Source organism: Lithobates pipiens, unplaced genomic scaffold (assembly GCF_037356315.1).
Source record: "Lithobates pipiens isolate NorthernLeopardFrog02 unplaced genomic scaffold, aLitPip1_a1.2 Scaffold_8, whole genome shotgun sequence".
In the NCBI taxonomy this organism is placed as follows: Eukaryota; Metazoa; Chordata; class Amphibia; order Anura; family Ranidae; genus Lithobates; species Lithobates pipiens.
This window is the reverse complement of record NW_027507903.1, coordinates 376,205,732-376,225,790: the sequence shown is the minus strand read 5'-3', so window position 1 is coordinate 376,225,790 and position 20,059 is coordinate 376,205,732. Positions and strand designations below refer to the sequence as shown.

Sequence of the window (20,059 nt, the reverse complement as noted above, 5' to 3'; positions counted from 1 at the left end):
AGTGCATGATCATTTCATAGTGTGACTTTGACATAAGAGCTGAATAAATGGGTATGTGATTAATGGGTTGGGTGGACTAATTAATTGCGAGGCCCAAAAATAATTTTAACCCCCCTCACTGTTAGACATCTCTATTCAAATGGACAGGAATAAGATGAATTGTTTTTTTTTTTTTTTTTATATATATATATTGCTGGGCAAAAAGATTGGTTTAGTCCACAAGCAACTGAAAAAAAATGTAAATTAAAAATTAAAGTGATACCACAGGCGTTTTTTTTTTTAAATACCAAACATGTGATACTTACCTGCTCTGTGTAAAGGTTTTGCACAGAGTAGCTCCGATCCTCCTTGCTCAGGTCCTTCCCACCCGCCAAGTGCCCACACAACAAGCAGCCTGCTCTGGGGGAGCCCTGAGCAGGTTCTCTCCAGAGCCGCTATTCCATGTGTTCATTCACATACAAAGCACTGCTCAGCCCCTCCCCCGCTCTCCCCTCATTGGCTCACTGGCTGTGATTAACAGTAGCGGGAGCCAATGGCTACCGCTGCTATCTCAGCCAATAAGGAGGGAGAGACCCAGGAGAGCCGAGGCTCTTGTGCACATCGCTGGATTGGAATGGAGCTCAGGAACGTTTGTGAGGGGCTGGGGAATACAGAAGATTTTTTTACATTTGTGCATAGAATGCATGGAGTTAACAAACCTTGAGCCTTTACAACCACTTTGATAAAAAAAAAAATCAATTGTTAAAAAAAAAAGTCAGTTTTGGCCTGAACACTTGCTGTAGCGGTGCGGTGAAAGGGGGGATACTTGCTGATCCTGAGTTGGAGGGCAGCCATAATGGGTTTGCGAGTGCATCTAGGAGACTTGTATGGGCCCTTATTCTTTGAGTCTCATGCGATACCCCAGGAATGGGTCTTTCATCCAGGGGTTTAGTGCCGTTGGTGTTTGCCAACTCACCAGTGGGGTGTATGGAACTGCTAGTGGTCGCACTAGTGGGAACACCTTATCCTTTTAGGAGAGACCTTCCCTCTTCCGTGTGACAGGTACACTTCTGATGGTGGCACTGATGGGTGATGTGGGACAAGTATGCCGCTGATGGCGGCACTGATGATTGCTGTGTGACCGGTACACTGCTGAGGTCATGTCTACCACATTTCCTGATTACTCATTTTCTGAGATCTACAGTTATTAGAGAAATAAAGATGGTGGTGTAATGTAATAACTACACATGGGTAATTACTGCCAGCCACATTTTGTATTTTAGGATTTGCTTAGAGGCACAATATTAAAAGAACTTTAGAAAAGTCATGCAATAAAATAAAATTTGTATTAAAGTGCAATCATTCTGAAAAAAATATTTCCATCAAAGTACTTTCTCTTTCAAAATTGAAAACCTGCAGGTATGTAGTGACACTACCTTTCTTGTTCTTGTTCTGAACACAGCTAAGCATTGCACATTGAGATTTAGTTCAAAATTAAGAACATTAACTTTCCACACCATCTGATCTGCAAATGCGACAATAACTAATTTCAAATTAATAACTTTGTATTAATTTTCAGGTTGGCAGCAGAAGAGTAGTCCAGTATGGTGCTGGAATTATGTTTATTTTAGGAACAGTTGGAAAGTTTACTGCTTTGTTTGCATCAATTCCAGATCCCATACTTGGTGGAATGTTTTGTGCTTTATTTGGTAAGTAAAAGGCTAAATTAAATGTATTACGTGTGTTTTTCCTATTATTTAAACAGCAATGACAAGTATACAGTAAACGGGACAGCATTAGCATGTAGGCGGGTTGCCTACTCTTGGTTAGTTAGTCTACCAGCTGCCCAGGTTGGGAGGAAGGGGTTAATACTCATGCCACCTTTTTGTGTGTGTTCCTGGGGTTTCCTCTGGGGTCCAGCCTCCCTCCAGTGTTATATAAGGGGAAGAGGCCTCACAGGGAAGGGAGGACCTCAGGATGCATGTACAGAGACTCTGAATTGTGTCCTAAGACTCTCACTGGAATGCCGACCCATTGGACTACTCCCAGGACTTGAACACCTTTGTTAAAGCAATCACCAGTTTGCACTTCTCCCAAACATGTTACACAGGTTACCTAGGGCGACCACAGTCAAGTTTAGTTAGGCAAGGAATGTTGTCGCAAATTGTTCATGCTCTACCTAATGTTCAGTAAAGTTGTTTACTCTGCTCAAAGCCTGGTCTGAAGTTACTCAAGGGGTGCATGTGGACATATGAGGGCAAGGAATCTGCATTTGGACTAGCACATTGGGATCTGTGAAATAGCATTACAACAAAAGCTTGAGTAACTATGAGTAAAGTAACCAAAATAAAGGTAGCAGGTTCTCTGGTAGCATGAGGGGTTGGTATTCGGCTTCCTTCCTTGCTGTCTGTCTCTATCGGTCTGTCATACATTTAATACCCGGTCACCTGGCACGGAACAAAAAAGGGTTAATTGGAGCATGCATTGGTCTGCACTGTGTTCAGCAGGACCATATTCTGTTACTGGGAGTGAGATAACAGAGGTACGCTGACTGGTTGTCAGAAACCATGAACCAGACCAAGACAGAAGTACAATTAAATCACACTTGTTTATTAATAAAAAATAAAAAGGTAAATAAAGTAAGTGGAGTCCAGTAACCGGATCGAGTAGTCAGCCAGGCCAGAGTTCAATAACCAGATCGGGTAATCAGCCAGGCCAGAAGTCAGGTATCCAAGTGGAGGAAAAGCAAGCAGGATAAGGAGCCAGAATGGATGTCAGCAAGCCAGTCTTTAAACAGGAACGCAGGAGATGGTTTCTTGTGATGTGACGTAGATGAAGGCAGAGATGAAGTGAGCTGGACAGCCTTAAGTAGGCAGGTCAGACGAGCAGGATAAGGAACAGCTGGGTAACTGTGGAGATAGATGAGAGCTGGCAATTAGCTGACAGCTGAGCAGCCAGCCCAGAGAAGGAAGGGCTAAGGCAGCCCTGACACTGGTTGAGTGGGCATAGGCTCTGTATATTCCCCTTAATGCAACACATATTGTACACCTGTTAAAATGTGTAGGACAAGGGATAATATCTTTGGAAGAATTCCACATAACACTACATACAAGTGGCTCATCTCTGAATTGGTGGACTACCTTAAATGTTTGACTTTCACATGACCATGGCCCTTGCCGGGTCCCAGGCATTGGTGGGCATACCTTTGGACAAGGTGTTACCCCTATGCTGGGACGAGTAACCCCTGTTCATTGCCTGGTATAGCCAAAAGAACCCACCTCCTATGTGACCCATACTCGGCGCCCAACAAGTTAATGGGGAACGTGGAGGAAGTGTCACCCATCTGCCCTTCTACATTTTTGGTGCCCAACATGGGGCTACACCTACTGCATGTACTGGAAGGTCACCCCCAAAGAGACCATGGCTGTGGTTAGTTAGTTTTCGGACATGCACAAGTTTTCCTCATGATACTCCATGTGAAAAGTGTATTTCTACCTCCTGATTGGCTCCTGTACAAGGCACCCCCCATCTGATTGGCTGAGAAGTTGATCAAGGAAGCACAAAGGTAGTACAAGTATACTGAATTTCAAAAGAGCCAACTTCCCTAAACTGCACTCTATGCTACATGATATTGGGATAAAATCCCAGGAACCTGAGGAAAAATGTGAGCGCTTTAAGAGCATATTAAATAAAAGGTTTTGGCCAGTGCATTACAATGGGCAATAAATATAAAAGAGCTAAGATTAAATCTGGGTGGCTAAACTCTAACTTAAAAATGCATATAAAAGTGTAAGAGAGGGCCTTCAAAAAGTATAAAGCTGAGGGGTCATTTTCAGCATTTCCTCACTACAATGATTGCAATAAGAAGTATAAGAGGGCAATCAGGGCTGTTAAAATAGACTATGAAAGGCACATAGCGAAGGAGAGTAAAAAAAATCCAAAGAAATGTTTTAAATATATTAACAGTACGAAAGTGAAGCCAGAGCATAGTGGCCCCAAAGGAAATGGTAAAGGGAATCAGGTTACAAAAGACAAGGAGAAGGCAAAGGTTTTAAATGCATTATTCTCCTCAGTTTTCACAAAGGAAAAGGGAGGATATATAGATGGGATAGGGTGCGCTATGGAATCTGTTATACAGAGAGTATGTAGTGTAATATAGGTAAGAGCAGCCTCTATTATGTTTCCATCCAGATGGATGGAACAGTAAAATAGGTGAAAAAAGGAGAATAGATGTGGCGCTATACCTTATTAAACTCACTAAAAAATATAAAATGTAATATAATATAAAATAAAATTGTACAAATTTTCCAGCTTGCTGGCTAGTATTTTTTAAACCAGCGAGAACCCTTAATGGACTGTATAGTAAAATCAATAGTAAAATCAATAAATAATAAAGTGCTGGGGGTTAATCCTTATTAAATAGTGAATGCAAAGTGAATATAAATTTTCCAGCCTGCTGGTTAGTAAATGCAATAAAACTGTACGGTCCACTCAAATTAGGTAAAGGTGAATAAATAAATATTTAAATAAATAATTAGTAAAACTATCATGAATCAATCAATACTCAATAGTGAAAACTACTAAAGTTGCTTGTGACTGTGATTGTAGCACAACCAAATGAATGGACACAAGGGGAACAATCAAAACTATATAAACGTGAATACTGGTGGGGTGGTGGGTGTAAACACAATGTGTCAAATCTCAAAACATGCCAAAAATACCACAATATAAAAATAGAAAAATAGAAAATTAAATACAGTTAGGAAATAAAAAATAATAAAAGATTAAAAAATTTAGTCCAGAAAGTAAAAAGTAAAAAAATCTTGCGGTGACAAGTCTAATGTGAAAGTCCAATTGAATAAAGTTTAAAATTAATATTTAAACATGAAACGAATATTTGGTGGTGAAAAAGGTAAGTGAAGAAAGTGACTTCGATATTCGTTCGCAGTGAACGTTTGCAGTGAACGTTTATGGATTTTGCTCTCACCAGAGATATGACCCCGTCCGGGGTGGATCAGCCTCCACAGTATAAGCCACTGTGTCGCTTCTTGGGCTGTCTCTGCTATGCTGCTGGGGAGATCCTTCGTTCTTCCGTGGGGATGTTGTACCTCGTTTACATGTGATAGAAAAGAGGACTGCCCATGGTGTAGTATGTTTGAAACTCAGTTTATTTGAAACAACCTTAAAAATACTCACATTTCGTACGAAAAAAACACGTATTGTATTAAAAGCGTTCGGAACATCCACTCGGCTGACACGCCGTTTGTGCTGAAGGTGTACGTATCTGGCCACGCCCTACGCGTTTCGTCATTCAGACGTCATCTGGAGCGGCCATCTTCATACACCTTTCCACTTTTATAGGGTATAGTAACCAATCGCGCATGTGCGGGGTCACAGCCGCCATGTTTGCTAAGGTAATTATCAATGTTAAGCCTATTGTTATGCCGGCCCGGCCGCCATGTTGGCTGAGGGAATTGTCAATGCTAAGCCTATTGTTATGCCGGCCCAGCAGGCAGTATATCATTGTGCCTGCTGCTGGTATAATGTTGTTAGACGCAGATTGGGCACTATTCCTACTTAAGTGGAATATATGTTATTATAACACCTTTATGCACACACATAAATTGATGTAACCATAGAACAAAGATAAAAATAATGTAACTAAATTATATAGCCATTACAATATTTTGACAATATTTATGGAATTACAATAGTTTGGCACTATTTAAAAATAAAAAATTTAAAAATTTAAAAATTACCATAAAAATCTATAAAAAGGAGACTGAAAATTAAAGGAGAAATTTGAAGGAAGGACTAAAAGGGGAACCAGTCTATGTGTATATGCCTTATTATGGAATCTGAAGGTAAATTAAATCGGTAATGCCTAAATTAAAATTAAAATTAAAATTTATATTAGACTTTATCTCAAATGTGAAGGAGGCTAGTTGGGTTCCAGAGATGTTTGAATGGAAAAATTTATATTTGACAGGCTTTGGTGTATTACTTTTAAAATATTAGACTATATGCTATGTTGCCCAAGGACTAGAATGCTTGATCCATCTGGATGGAAACATAATAGAGGCTGCTCTTACCTATATTACACTACATACTCTCTGTATAACAGATTCCATAGCGCACCCTATCCCTCTGTTTTAATTACCATTTATTTAAAGTCCCACGACTTTAAAATCTTTAGGGTGCAGCAATGGACCTTTTCAAATATGTTAACAGTAGAGCCATTAATCTGGTTGAAGTGTTCAACCAAGAACAGGTAGTAAATAAACAAGATTTGGATGGCCTGTTTAAACAGTTGAAACATAATTTAGAGAAACAATTAAGAGTGTGGTGGGACATAGCCATTTTGGAGATGTATATCTCAGAAAAAATAACACCTAGAAGACTAAGATGGGACGTCTCACCCAATGACGCTCTAAATGATAAACACCTAATGGAAGAGTGGTACAAATTTTTCAATGAAAGCGAAACGTTTTTACTACAAAAAATAGTAGCAAGAAGACAAGTCAAACTTAAAAATATTGAAATAGAGATTTTACAAATCAGAGACCATATGTTGGCATATAGCGACACAAATGAATATAAAGAGAAAGAAAAATGTTTACAGGAAACTATTAAGAAATATGATAAGGATATCCAACAGAAAAAATAGAAAAAGTTTCGTAGAGACGTGTTAGACTATAAAAACCAACAAGTATACAAGTGGCAGACGGACATTACCTACACGGAAGAAGAAAATGACATATCCATGGGAGAAGACTCAGTAGAAGAACAAGAAAATAGGATAGTTGAAACATGGCAACAACCTACACCGACCCCTAATAGGATGGGAAGAACCACAGCACCTCGCACACCGAATTACCGGAGGACTGAAACAAGTAATTATAACAATCCCAATAGAAGGGAATGGGATACCCCTAGAGGTAACCAATATCAAGACCCAGGGACTTATAACATTCCGACACATCAAAATAGATACTCTCCCCTTAGGGATTATCCTCGAGCAACAACTTTCCATAACAGATACCAAAGGGATTTTCACAGGGATCAAGGCCACAGACCACCGGGAAATCCCCCATATGGACAGAAAGGGGGATGGAGACCATTCCGGTACCCACCAAGAAATCAATACCAGGGTCCACCCAGAAGAAATGGAGGTTGGAATCCCAGATGGAATGGCCCAGGGCAGACAAGAAGAGAATACACGGAATTCCCAGAGAACCAGAGGAGAGAATACAGACCACCAAGATGGGTAGAAGAAAACGAAAGAGGGGAAAGAGAGGAGGCAACAAGAAAAAGAAGGAGAGAACACTAGGGAAAGGCATCTATAATCTTAGCCGGGTCACTTTTAATGAGGAGGAACTCAAAATATTAGACCTAGGCCTAAAATTTGCACCAGACAAGAACCTGGACAAGTTCAAGACCTTCATAGACTTACAAAAGTTCATAAGGAAATTAAATATAAAGAAATTTTATGCTAATAAGAATTTTACAAATATAGATAGGGAAGAGACACAATACAAACATTCCCAACTAAGAAACAATTCTGTTTTCAACCCTAACCAACAACAGAATGAAGGTATCAAAGTTTTCAAAAAAATGGTAGAAAAGGATATCAGAGAGTTAACAATCAAACCCTCAAAAAGAAGGGGCATATGGAAGACCATTAAACAATTAGAAAAGAAAAAAGATGTAGTGATCAGACCAGCAGACAAGGGAGGAGGATTGGTGATATTGGACAAAATCGCCTATGAGGAAGAAATGACTAAGCTCCTTAGTATTCCAAACACCTACAAACAATTGAAGAAAAACCCAAAAGAAGAGCATAACAAAAAATTAACAGATTACGTTAATAAGGGTCTAAACAAAGGGATACTCAATAAGAAGGAATCGAGGTATCTCATACCCAAGGCACCGAAAATTCCAGTGATATATTATGTACCGAAGATACATAAAAATCAAACACAGCCCCCAGGAAGACCCATAGTGAGTGGGATAGACTCCTTATTTTCAAGACTGGGGGCCTATGTAGATGGATTCCTACAACCACTGGTAGTGGAAGGCAAGTCATATCTGAAGGACAGCAGACAGCTCCTAAAGGAACTCCAAGACATCAACATAGAAGAAAAGGACATATTAGTAACAATTGACGTAAATTCTCTCTACACAAACATTAAACAGAAAGATGGACTAAATGGAGTAAAGTGGGCCCTCCATAATAGATCCAAACTAAAACAAGAACAGATTGATTATATACTTGAAGGACTAGAGCTGGCTATGTCCCACAACCACTTTTGGTACAAAGGCAAACACTATGTCCAAACTAAAGGAGTAGCAATGGGGGCTAAATACGCACCCAGCGTGGCAAACCTCTTCCTGGACCATTGGGAGGAAGAACAAATTTATGGAGTCACTAGAAAAAATATCAAGATGTACAAAAGGTACATAGATGATATTTTAATTATCTGGGGAGGCACCAACTTGGAACTACAGCAATTTTTAGAGGAGATAAATCAAAACATTTATGATATTACGTTCACAGGAAGTTGGGACAACCAGAGCGTAGACTATCTGGACTTACAGATTTTTAAAATGGATGGATCCTTGGGCACTAGAACCTTTTTTAAGGCCACGGATAGAAATGGCTACATTCCTACCTCAAGCTGCCATCACCCAAGATGGATTAGTAACATTCCTAGAGGACAACTTGTAAGATTATACAGGAATTGCACAAAAAAAGAAGATTTTAACAAACAGGCCGAGGTCATCATTAATAGGTTCATCAGTAAAGGATATAAAGAAACCCAACTAAGGGCTCTCAAAGATAATGTATTAAAAATGGACAGGAAACAATTGCTAGAGAGCAAAACAAATACCAAGAAGACCAGGAATATGGAAACTGCCTTCCTGACAGGTTTCAATAGACAACACAAAGAGATAGAAAAGATTATCAAAAAACGGTGGCCTATTCTAAAAACAGATGACGTACTAAAACAAATCTTGCCCAATAATCCCTCTTTCATATACAAAAAAGCTCCCAACTTAAGAAACAATTTAGTGAAAAACACGATTGACCCCCCACGACAAATCAAAATCGCCGAACATCTTAAAGGCTTTTTTAAATGTGGCCAATGTCTTCCCTGCCGTAAAAGTAAGAAGACCAGTAGAAAAATTTCAAAATTTACTTCAACTACCAACGGGAGAGAATTCAACATTAAGGAACTCATTTCATGCAAAAGTATGCACGTTACGTACATTATAGAATGTCCTTGTCATAAACAATACGTGGGTAGAACCACAAGAGAATTGCATGTGAGAATTAAAGAACATATTAAGAATATCAGGAAAGGATATGACAAACATAGTGTCTCACGTCACTTTAGAGACTTTCACAATCAAGATCCTAAACAGATGATTTTTTATGCAATTGATAAAATCAAGGGACATTGGAGGGGAGAAGATATGACCAAGAAAATTTCCCAAAATGAAACCAGATGGATTTTTAATATGGAAACATTGCAACCAGATGGAATGAACATAGACTTGGACCTCAATTGCTTTTTAACCAATTTTTAACCGACTTCCGTCCTAACACATCGTGTGGAGATCGAATGCAATACAATCAACGAGGTCTTGAACCACTTTCAGACCGGACCATTTTGCTGGTAAATGACCAGAGGTCTTTTTACACTTTGGCACTGCGCTGCTTTAACTGGTAATTGCGCGGTCATGCAATGTTGTACCCAAACAAAATTTGCGTCCTTTTCTTCCCACAAATAGAGCTTTCTTTTGATGGTATTTGATTGCCTCTGCGATTTTTATTTTTTGCGATATAAACGTAAAAAGACCGCAAATTTTGAAAAAAAATGATATTTTCTACTTTTTGTTATTAGAAAAATCCAATAAACTCAATTTTAGTCATACATTTAGGCCAAAATGTATTCAGCCACATGTCTTTGGTAAAAAAAAAGTCAATAATTGTATATTTATTGGTTTGCGCAAAAGTTGTCACATCTACAAACTAAGGTACGTTTTCTGGAATTTACGCAGCTTTTAGTTTACGACTGCCTATCTCATTTCTTGAGGTGCTAAAATGGCAGGGCAGTACAAAACCCCCCCAAATGACCCCATTTTGGAAAGTAGACCCCCTAAGGAAATTGATAAGAGGCATGTTGAGCCCATTGAATATTTTATTTTTTTGCCTCAAGCGATTGAATAATGACAAAAAAAAAAATTTTTTTTTTTTTTTACACAAAGTTGTCACTAAATGATATATTGCTCACACATGCTATGGGCGTATGTGAAATGACACCCCAAAATAAATTCTGCTGCTTCTCCTGAGTACGGGGATACCACATATGTGGGACTTTTTGGGAGCCTAGCCGCGTACGGGGCCCCGAAAACCAAGCACCGCCTTCAGGCTTTCTAAGGGCGTAAATTTTTGAGTTCACTTCTCACTACCTATTACAGCTTTGAAGGCCATAAAATGCCAAGATGGCACAAAACCCCCACAAATGACCCCATTTTAGAAAGTAGACACCCCAAGCTATTTGCTGAGAGGCATGTTGAGTCCATGGAATATTTTATATTTTGCCACAAGTTGCGGGAAAATTACAAACTTTTTTTTTTTTTTTTCACAAAGTTGTCACTAAATGATATATTGCTCACGCATGCCATGGGCATATGTGAAATGACACCCCAAAATAAATTCTGCTGCTTCTCCTGAGTACGGGGATACCACATATGTGGGACTTTTTGGGAGCCTAGCCGCGTACGGGGCCCCGAAAACCAAGCACCGCCTTCAGGCTTTCTAAGGGCGTTACAGTTTTGAAGGCCATAAAATGCCAAGATGGCACAAACCCCCCCCAAATGACCCCATTTTGGAAAGTAGACACCCCTAAATTTAGGGGTACACTAGTGAGACTAGGTAATAAATGGCGGGTGCCCTGAAACTATAAAAAAAATAACTATCCAACCAGCGTCACCTGTAACAGTTATATGGTGATCACTGGTGAAAGGGTTAACTAGGGGGCAATCAGGGGGCTTTATGCGGTAGTATATGGGGGTCCCTGGCGCTATAAAAAGCTGCAGCGAACCTAAATACCTACCTGCCTAACTAGCGTCACCTGTGACACTAATACAGCGATCAGAAAAACGATCGCTTATTAGGCTGGGTTCACACTGGAGCGATGCGGGAACGCCACGAATGCGCGGCGGGTTCCCGCATCGCATGCCTCCCGGCGGCAGTTCACACTGCCCTATGCGAACTGCTGGGAGTGTCAGTGAAATGTTACTGACACCCCCAGATCAGTTCACATATCGCAGTGCGATCTGCAAACTCGGATCGCATGGTGTGAACACCCATGCGATCCGATTCTGCTGCGGGCCAAAAAAAGGGTCCCGTGCGAATTTGCGGCAGGTGCGGTGGGTGTGGCGGGTGCGGCGAATGGCTGAACTCGAATCGCACAGAGATCGGATGTGATTTGCACTGCAGTGCGGTGCGAATCACATCCGTTCTCATAAACCGCTGCAATGTGAACCCAGCCTTAGTGACACTGGCGACGGGGGGTGATCACGGGGTTAAACCTTTATTGGGGGGTTAGGGGGGTACCTTAGAACTAAAGGGGGCTAACCCTAACTGCCCTAACAGTTATTAGTCACAAATGACACCCGCCGGGTGATCAGGGGGTTAAACCTTTATTAGGTAATAAATGGCGGGTGCCCTGAAACTATAAAAAAATAACTAACCAACCAGCGTCACCTGTAACAGTTATATGGTGATCACTGGTGAAAGGGTTAACTAGGGGGCAATCAGGGGGCTTTATGCGGTAGTATATGGGGGTCCCTGGCGCTATAAAAAGCTGCGGCGAACCTAAATACCTACCTGCCTAACTAGCGTCACCTGTGACACTAATACGGCGATCAGAAAAATGATCGCTTATTAGGCTGGGTTCACACTGGAGCGATGCGGAAACGCCACGAATCCGCGGCGGGTTCCCGCATCGCATGCCTCCCGGCGGCAGTTCACACTGCCCTATGCGAACTGCTGGGAGTGTCAGTGAAATGTTACTGACACCCCCAGATCAGTTCGCATATCGCAGTGCGATCTGCAAACTCGGATCGCATGGTGTGAACACCCATGCGATCCGATTCTGCTGCGGGCCAAAAAAAGGGTCCCGTGCGAATTTGCGGCGGGTGCGGCGGGTGCGGCGAATGGCTGAACTCGAATCGCACAGAGATCGGATGTGATTTGCACTGCAGTGCGGTGCGAATCACATTCGTTCTCATAAACCGCTGCAATGTGAACCCAGCCTTAGTGACACTGGCGACGGGGGGTGATCACGGGGTTAAACCTTTATTGGGGGGGTTAGGGGGGTACATTAGAACTAAAGGGGGCTAACTCTAACTGCCCTAACAGTTATTACAGTCACAAATGACACCAATGCAAAAAAAATAAAATAAATGACATTGGTGTCACTGTGACTGGGGGGCAGGGGTAATTGGGGGGGTGATCGGGGGCTAAAGGGGGGGTGTGAGTGTGCCTGGCATGTTCTACTGTGTGTGTAGAGTGTTGGTGCAACTCACCGATCCGCTCTCCTCCGTGTCGGAACGAAAAATACCGACACGGAGGAGAGAATACATCACTTCCTCTCCTGTGTTTACATTACAGGAGAGGAAGTGATGTCACGGGGGATTTCTATTCGTCGGGAGCGATCGCGAGGGGGTGGCCATGAATGAATGGCTGCCCCCTCGTCCCGGATCGCTCCCGGACGAAAACCGACCGCCGCAGGCACCGGGCGGGGGCCCGATCGGGCCCCCGACCCGCGGGAGGCAAGGGACGTACATGTAAGCCCTTATGCCTGCCCGTGCCATTCTGCCGACGTACATCGGCGTGCGGCGGTCGGCAACTGGTTAATGAAAAACTTATGTTCCATTATCCTAATGTCCCAAATACTTTAATTCTCCTACCCAACGCAAAAATAGTAACACTCCTATCTTTATTGTTAACCATATTCTATTCTACCTTTTTAACATAAAAGTTTTTTAACATATAAGTCTTTTAATATACATGTTTTTAATATATACATTTTTAATATGTTTTATATATTGATAGCTTTTTATACATATGCATATTTCATATATTCCATATATCCCTATTTACGTACATTTTGCACACATTACTTTATTGAAACTTTGCCATCACAACTGAGAACGAAAGAGATTTTTTCCCTTCCTCTAAATGTATCAAGCATTCTAGTCCTTGGGCAACATAGCATATAGTCTAATATTTTAAAAGTAATACACAAAAGCCTGTCAAATATAAATTTTTCCATTCAAACATCTCTGGAACCCAACTAGCCTCCTTCACATTTGAGATAAAGTCTAATATAAATTTTAATTTTAATTTTAATTTAGGCATTACCGATTTAATTTACCTTCAGATTCCATAATAAGGCATATACACATAGACTGGTTCCCCTTTTAGTCCTTCCTTCAAATTTCTCCTTTAATTTTCAGTCTCCTTTTTATAGATTTTTATGGTAATTTTTTAATTTTTTAATTTTTTATTTTTAAATAGTGCCAAACTATTGTAATTCCATAAATATTGTCAAAATATTGTAATGGCTATATAATTTAGTTACATTATTTGTATCTTTGTTCTATGGTTACATCAATTTATGTGTGTGCATAAAGGTGTTATAATAACATATATTCCACTTAAGTAGGAATAGTGCCCAATCTGCGTCTAACAACATTATACCAGCAGCAGGCACAATGATATACTGCCTGCTGGGCCGGCATAACAATAGGCTTAGCATTGACAATTCCCTCAGCCAACATGGCGGCCGGGCCGGCATAACAATAGGCTTAACATTGATAATTACCTTAGCAAACATGGCGGCTGTGACCCCGCACATGCGCGATTGGTTACTATACCCTATAAAAGTGGAAAGGTGTATGAAGATGGCCGCTCCAGATGACGTCTGAATGACGAAACGCGTAGGGCGTGGCCAGATACGTACACCTTCAGCACAAACGGTGTGTCAGCCGAGTGGATGTTCCGAACGCTTTTAATACAATACGTGTTTTTTTCGTACTAAATGTGAGTATTTTTAAGGTTGTTTCAAATAAACTGAGTTTCAAACATACTACACCATGGGCAGTCCTCTTTTCTATCACATGTAAACGAGGTACAACATCCCCACGGAAGAACGAAGGATCTCCCCAGCAGCATAGCAGAGACAGCCCAAGAAGCGACACAGTGGCTTATACTGTGGAGGCTGATCCACCCCGGACGGGGTCATATCTCTGGTGAGAGCAAAATCCATAAACGTTCACTGCAAACGTTCACTGCGAACGAATATCGAAGTCACTTTCTTCACTTACCTTTTTCACCACCAAATATTCGTTTCATGTTTAAATATTAATTTTAAACTTTATTCAATTGGACTTTCACATTAGACTTGTCACCGCAAGATTTTTTTACTTTTTAATTTCTGGACTAAATTTTTTAATCTTTTATTATTTTTTATTTCCTAACTGTATTTCATTTTCTATTTTTCTATTTTTATATTGTGGTATTTTTGGCATGTTTTGAGATTTGACACAGTGTGTTTACACCCACCACCCCACCAGTATTCACGTTTATATAGTTTTGATTGTTCCCCTTGTGTCCATTCATTTGGTTGTGCTACAATCACAGTCACAAGCAACTTTAGTAGTTTTCACTATTGAGTATTGATTGATTCATGATAGTTTTACTAATTATTTATTTAAATATTTATTTATTCACCTTTACCTAATTTGAGTGGACCGTACAGTTTTATTGCATTTACTAACCAGCAGGCTGGAAAATTTATATTCACTTTGCATTCACTATTTAATAAGGATTAACCCCCAGCACTTTATTATTTATTGATTTTACTATTGATTTTACTATACAGTCCATTAAGGTTTCTCGCTGGTTTAAAAAATACTAGCCAGCAAGCTGGAAAATTTGTACAATTTTATTTTATATTATATTACATTTGATATAGTAACCAAGACTATAATGTTAATAACGCATCACAGTATGTATCCTCATGGCTAACAGAAGTCAGAAATAAGACTTTAAAAACTTAACATAAATAAATCACCAGGACCAGATTGCTTACACCCGAAAGTCCTTAAGGAACTCAGTCAGGTTATAGCTAGACCTGTTCCTCATTTGTATGCACAGTTTACTGACTGAAAGGGTACCAGCTAATTGGAGAAAGGAAAAGGTGGTACCAATATTTAAAAAAGGGCCGCAATATATCCTTGGAAACTACAGACCAGTCAGCCTAATATTGATAGTTTGTAAACTATTGGAGAGAAAGATGAGGGATTATATCCAAGAATTTGCTGATGAAAACAATATCATTAGTAGTAATCAGCATGGATTTATGAAGGCTCATTCTTGCCAGACCAATCTATTAGCAGTCTATGAGAAAGTGAGCTACCATCTAAATAAAGGTTGGCCTGTGGACGTGGTATACCTGGATTTTGCAAAGGCATTTCATTCCCCATAAATTTTATCTTTACAAACTGAGGTCTGTAGGCATGGACCATAGGGTATGTACCTGGATAGAAAACTGGTTACGGGTGTATGTTCAAAAGGTGGTGATAGGATAGTGAGTACTCAGAATGGTTTAGTGTGGTAAGTGGGGTCCTGCAAAGATCTGTCCTGGGACCAATGCTGTTTAGTTTATTCATATATGATACAGAGATTGGTATAAATAGGCCAAGGAGTCTAGTGTATTGCACAGAGATCCCAGGCTGGGTTATTGGCCATTAGTGAACGCGGCCGATAGTTCGCGAACCGTAACGTTCGCGGCGGGCCCCATTGACTTCAATGGGAGGCAAACTTTGCAAACCTACAGGTCAAATTTGCAGCCACAAAATAATTACTAGCTGTGCACACATAGTCCCACTACATGGGCAATGACATAACACATGTATGAGGTGAATCTGGGATCGACAACTACAAGCATTCTTTTTTTATATGTGAAATTGTGACAATTCAGGACTGTGGAGTGCATGAAGGCAATGGAGGAGAGGGAAGGTCAGGGTAGGCTAAGAAGAGGGTGCAGGAGATGATCACCAGCAGCGTGACATACAGCAATGACACCTGCACCGTGATAGAGTGATCTGACACCAGCACCGTGATAGAGAGCACTGACATCAGCAGCGTGACATACAGCAATGACACCTGCACCGTGATAGAGTGATCTGACACCAGCACCGTGATAGAGAGCACTGACATCAGCAGCGTGACATACAGCAATGACACCTGCACCGTGATATACAGCACTGACATCAGCAGCGTAACATACAGCAATGACACCTGCACCGTGATAGAGTGATCTGACACCAGCACCGTGATAGAGAGCACTGACATCAGCAGCATGACATACAGCAATGACACCTGCACCGTGATAGAGAGCACTGACATCAGCAGCGTGACATAAAGCACTGACACCAGCACCGTTATATACAGCACTGACACCTGCACCGAGATAGAGAGCACTAACAGCAGCACTGATACCAGCAACTTGCTGCTGGGCCCCAAAAATATGACACCGCTCAACCTCTTCAAACAGGAGGATACAGGCATATAGTACAGTGTGCTTTTTTTGGACAAGTAAGTGAGCCAAATGAAGAAAGAAGGTCTGTGTGCTCGATTAAAAAAATCGTTTATAGACATATACATGGTCTATTGGTCACATGTGTTGAATTCCTCAGAGATACATGCCTCATTCATTTTTAGAAATGTGAGGTAGTTAACACTGTCGTGAGCTAGGCGAGTACGCTTATCGGTCACGATCCCCCCTGCTGCGCTGAACATCCTTTTGGACAGGACACTGGACTAGGGGCAAGCCAACAGTTTGATTGCAAATTGGACAAGCTCTGGCCAGAGGTCAAGCCTGCCCACCCAGTAGTCCAGGGGTTCATCGGCCGTTAACCCGATGTAGTCGGACACCTGACGGTCTAGGCGTTCCCTGATGCTGGATCCGGATGACACCTGTCGATGGGTCGGCTGAAAGAATGACCTCATATCAGAAGTCACCAACACATCTTCAAACCGGCCTCTTCTTGCAGGCACTGTTGGATTGGTACCCGCAACTCCTTCTCTGGGAGTGGGAATTGCTCCTCTGCCAGCGCACGCAAAAGCGGAATGCAGCATTTCTCGAAGCAAGGCCTGGAAGTGCTCCATTCTGACAGCCCTCTGTGACGGCGGTAACATTTCCGCCATTTTGTGTTTGTACCGGGGTCTAAGTACGTTGCCACCCAGTACTGGTCCTTGACACCTATGCTTTTTATACGGGGGTCCCTATTAAAACACTGGAGCATGAAGGCCCCCATTTGCACTAAACTGGAAGTGGTGTGGTGGCCTGACTCCTGCTCATCATCCAGGATAATGTTGTCCTCTTCATTCTCCTCTCCCCATCCACGCACAACAACAGGGATCCCAGAAAGGTTTAAAGCATGCTCTTCTTGCTACTCCTCATCCGCCCCGGCACCATCCTCCTCTGACTCCTCTTCAGACTCCTGTTGTTCACTTGTCTCAGATAGAGTAGCCCCCCCTGGGAATTCATCCAGCATTGCGACTTCCTCATCTTCCTGCTCCTGCTCCTGCCCAGCTTGATCAATGACACGACGCAATGCACGCTCCATAAAGAAGGCATAAAGGTACCATGTCACTGATGGCGCCATGACCAGTTTGGTGATCTCCTCAAATGGCCGCAGAAGTCTGCATGCGTTGTGCATGAGCAGCCACTGGCGCGGTGAAAAAAAACCCAGCTCCCCAGAACCTGTTCTGCCGCAGAGTTCATACAGGTAGACGTTAACTGCACGTTTCTGCTGGAGCAGCCTATTAAGCATATAGAAGGTTGAGTTCCATCGCGTCGGGCAATTGCAAATAAGACGTCTGACCGGCAGATTGTGTCACCGCTGAATGTCAGCAAGGCGAACCATGGCCGTGTAAGATCTTCTGAAATGGGCCGAGATTTTCCTTGCCTGCCGCAAGATGTCCTGGACCCCAGGGTATTTGACAACTGCACGACCAAGTTTGACGTGTGCCATGCATGGCACGTGCGTAATTTTGCCCCGTTTCAATGCGCTAAGCAGATTGGCACCATTGTCACACATCACTTTACCAACTGTCAAATTGAGTGGTGTTAGCCACTGATCTGCCTGTGAACGCAAAGCTCAAAGGAGTGCCGGGCCAGTGTGGCTCTTGGCTTCCAGGCACAACAGACGCAGCACGGCATGGCAAAGTCTAACCTGGCATGTCGAATAGGTTCTGGGGAGCTTGGGCGGTGCAGCGGAAGAGACGCTAGCAGCGGAAAAGGAGGAGTCAGCCAAGGAGGAGAGGAAGGAGGATGGAGTAGGAGGAGGAGGAAAAAAAGAGCCAGGCCTGCATGCAATCCGTGGCGGTAAAACCAAATCTACACGGGTGCCACGGGTTACATGCTTGACGGCCGTCAGAAGGTTCACCCAGTGGGAAGTAAAAGTGATATACCTTCCCTGCCCGTGTTTGCTAGACCACATGTCTGTGGTCAGATGTATCTTGGCACCGACACTGTGTGCCAGAGATACATTCACTTGCCGCTGAACATGGCCATATAGCTCTGGGATGCCCTTCTGTGAGAAATACTTAGTTCCTGGGACCTTCCATTGTGGTGTCCCAATGGCCACAAATTTTCGAAAGGCCTCTGAGTCCACCAGTTTATATGGCAGTAGTTGGCGGGCAGTAGTTGGTGGGTATAGGGCAGCGGTCAGCAGTAGTGCACCTCAACCCTATATATTGTGGACCTATACCAGTCCTTATAGAATAGCAGACTGTACCTCACTCAACCCTATGTACTGTAGCACCCTATACCTTACCAGTCCTTATAAGGACCTTTGTGGAACAAGTAGGTTGTGACTGATTAGCAGACTGCAGCAGAAGGGCAGCAGTCAAGTATAATATTCTTTCTATATTTGGAAGAAAGAATATTATATGTGTACAAGCCTATTACCATACCACTGATACCAGTCCTGAAAAGAACCTTTGTGGACCTAATATAGTAACAGCTACTGATTAAACTGACCCTCACTGCCTCACACACAGCTTCCTGCCTGTCCCTATATAAACTGACAAAACAGAGGCTGCTGGAACAATAACTGGAATAGCACTTTTGTGGACCTGATAGTAACAGCTAATGACTAAACTAACTGTCCCTGCAGCACACACCGTCCTGTCCCTTTCTCTAAACTGACAAAAGACACTCAGGCTGCTGCAAGAATCACTCACTAGCACAGCACTGCCTCAAACCTATATCCTTAACTACACCTAACACCTATACCAGTCCTGAAAAGAACTTTTGTGTACCAAATAGCTAGCGATTTGGGTCACTGCAATCTCTCCCTGCTCCACACAGCAACCTCCCCCTATAGTGACAGAAGAAAGAATGTAAAATGGCCGCTGGATCGGGTGTATTTATAAGTTAGGGGGAATGTCCAAGTGTCCATGTGCTGTAATGTCTCAATTGGCTGTCCTGTACCCCATAATGGATGTGTCATCATAGGTTTACACAGTAAACACGGAAGTCCGCCGGGCGAACGGCGGCAATAGTCCACCGATCGGGCGGACGGCGAACGGCGAACAGTCGAAATTCGCCGCGAAACAACCGCCGGGCGAACCGTTCGGCCATCACTATGTACAAGTACATATTATAGATTCTTTGCTCTCTTGGCAATCATTTGAGGGCAAGGACCAACAATTTTTCTCAGCATCAGTGATTTTGTCAGTAGCCCCCAGTGCTTTTGAAGTATGCCTGTTACCTGTTTCCACTGTGCCCCATAATTAGTAATAATTCTTAATGGAGCTTGCGTAGATGTTAGTTTTTTGTTTCCGTTTGTGGAGACTGTTTTGTCAGCCAGAAGATCCCTTCTGTCTGTCAACCAGACCTTTTTGCATGCTTGCTTCAAAGTTTTTTGGCGTAGGCCCTATCTTTAAACCTGACAAACATTTAATTTGCCTCTTTACGAAAGTCATGAT

At 42.2% G+C, this 20,059-nt stretch overlaps 1 protein-coding gene across 2 annotated transcripts in view; it reads left to right on the top strand.

Annotated features, from left to right (window-relative positions):
* SLC23A1 (solute carrier family 23 member 1) overlaps positions 1 to 20,059 on the top strand; it is a 1,056,923-nt gene that overhangs the window by 851,066 nt on the left and 185,798 nt on the right. For both annotated transcript variants that reach the window (XM_077473737.1, XM_077473738.1), the window contains exon 12: positions 1,559 to 1,688. In XM_077473737.1, the coding sequence (XP_077329863.1) occupies positions 1,559 to 1,688 (130 nt within the window). The remainder of the gene's footprint in view (positions 1 to 1,558; positions 1,689 to 20,059) is intronic.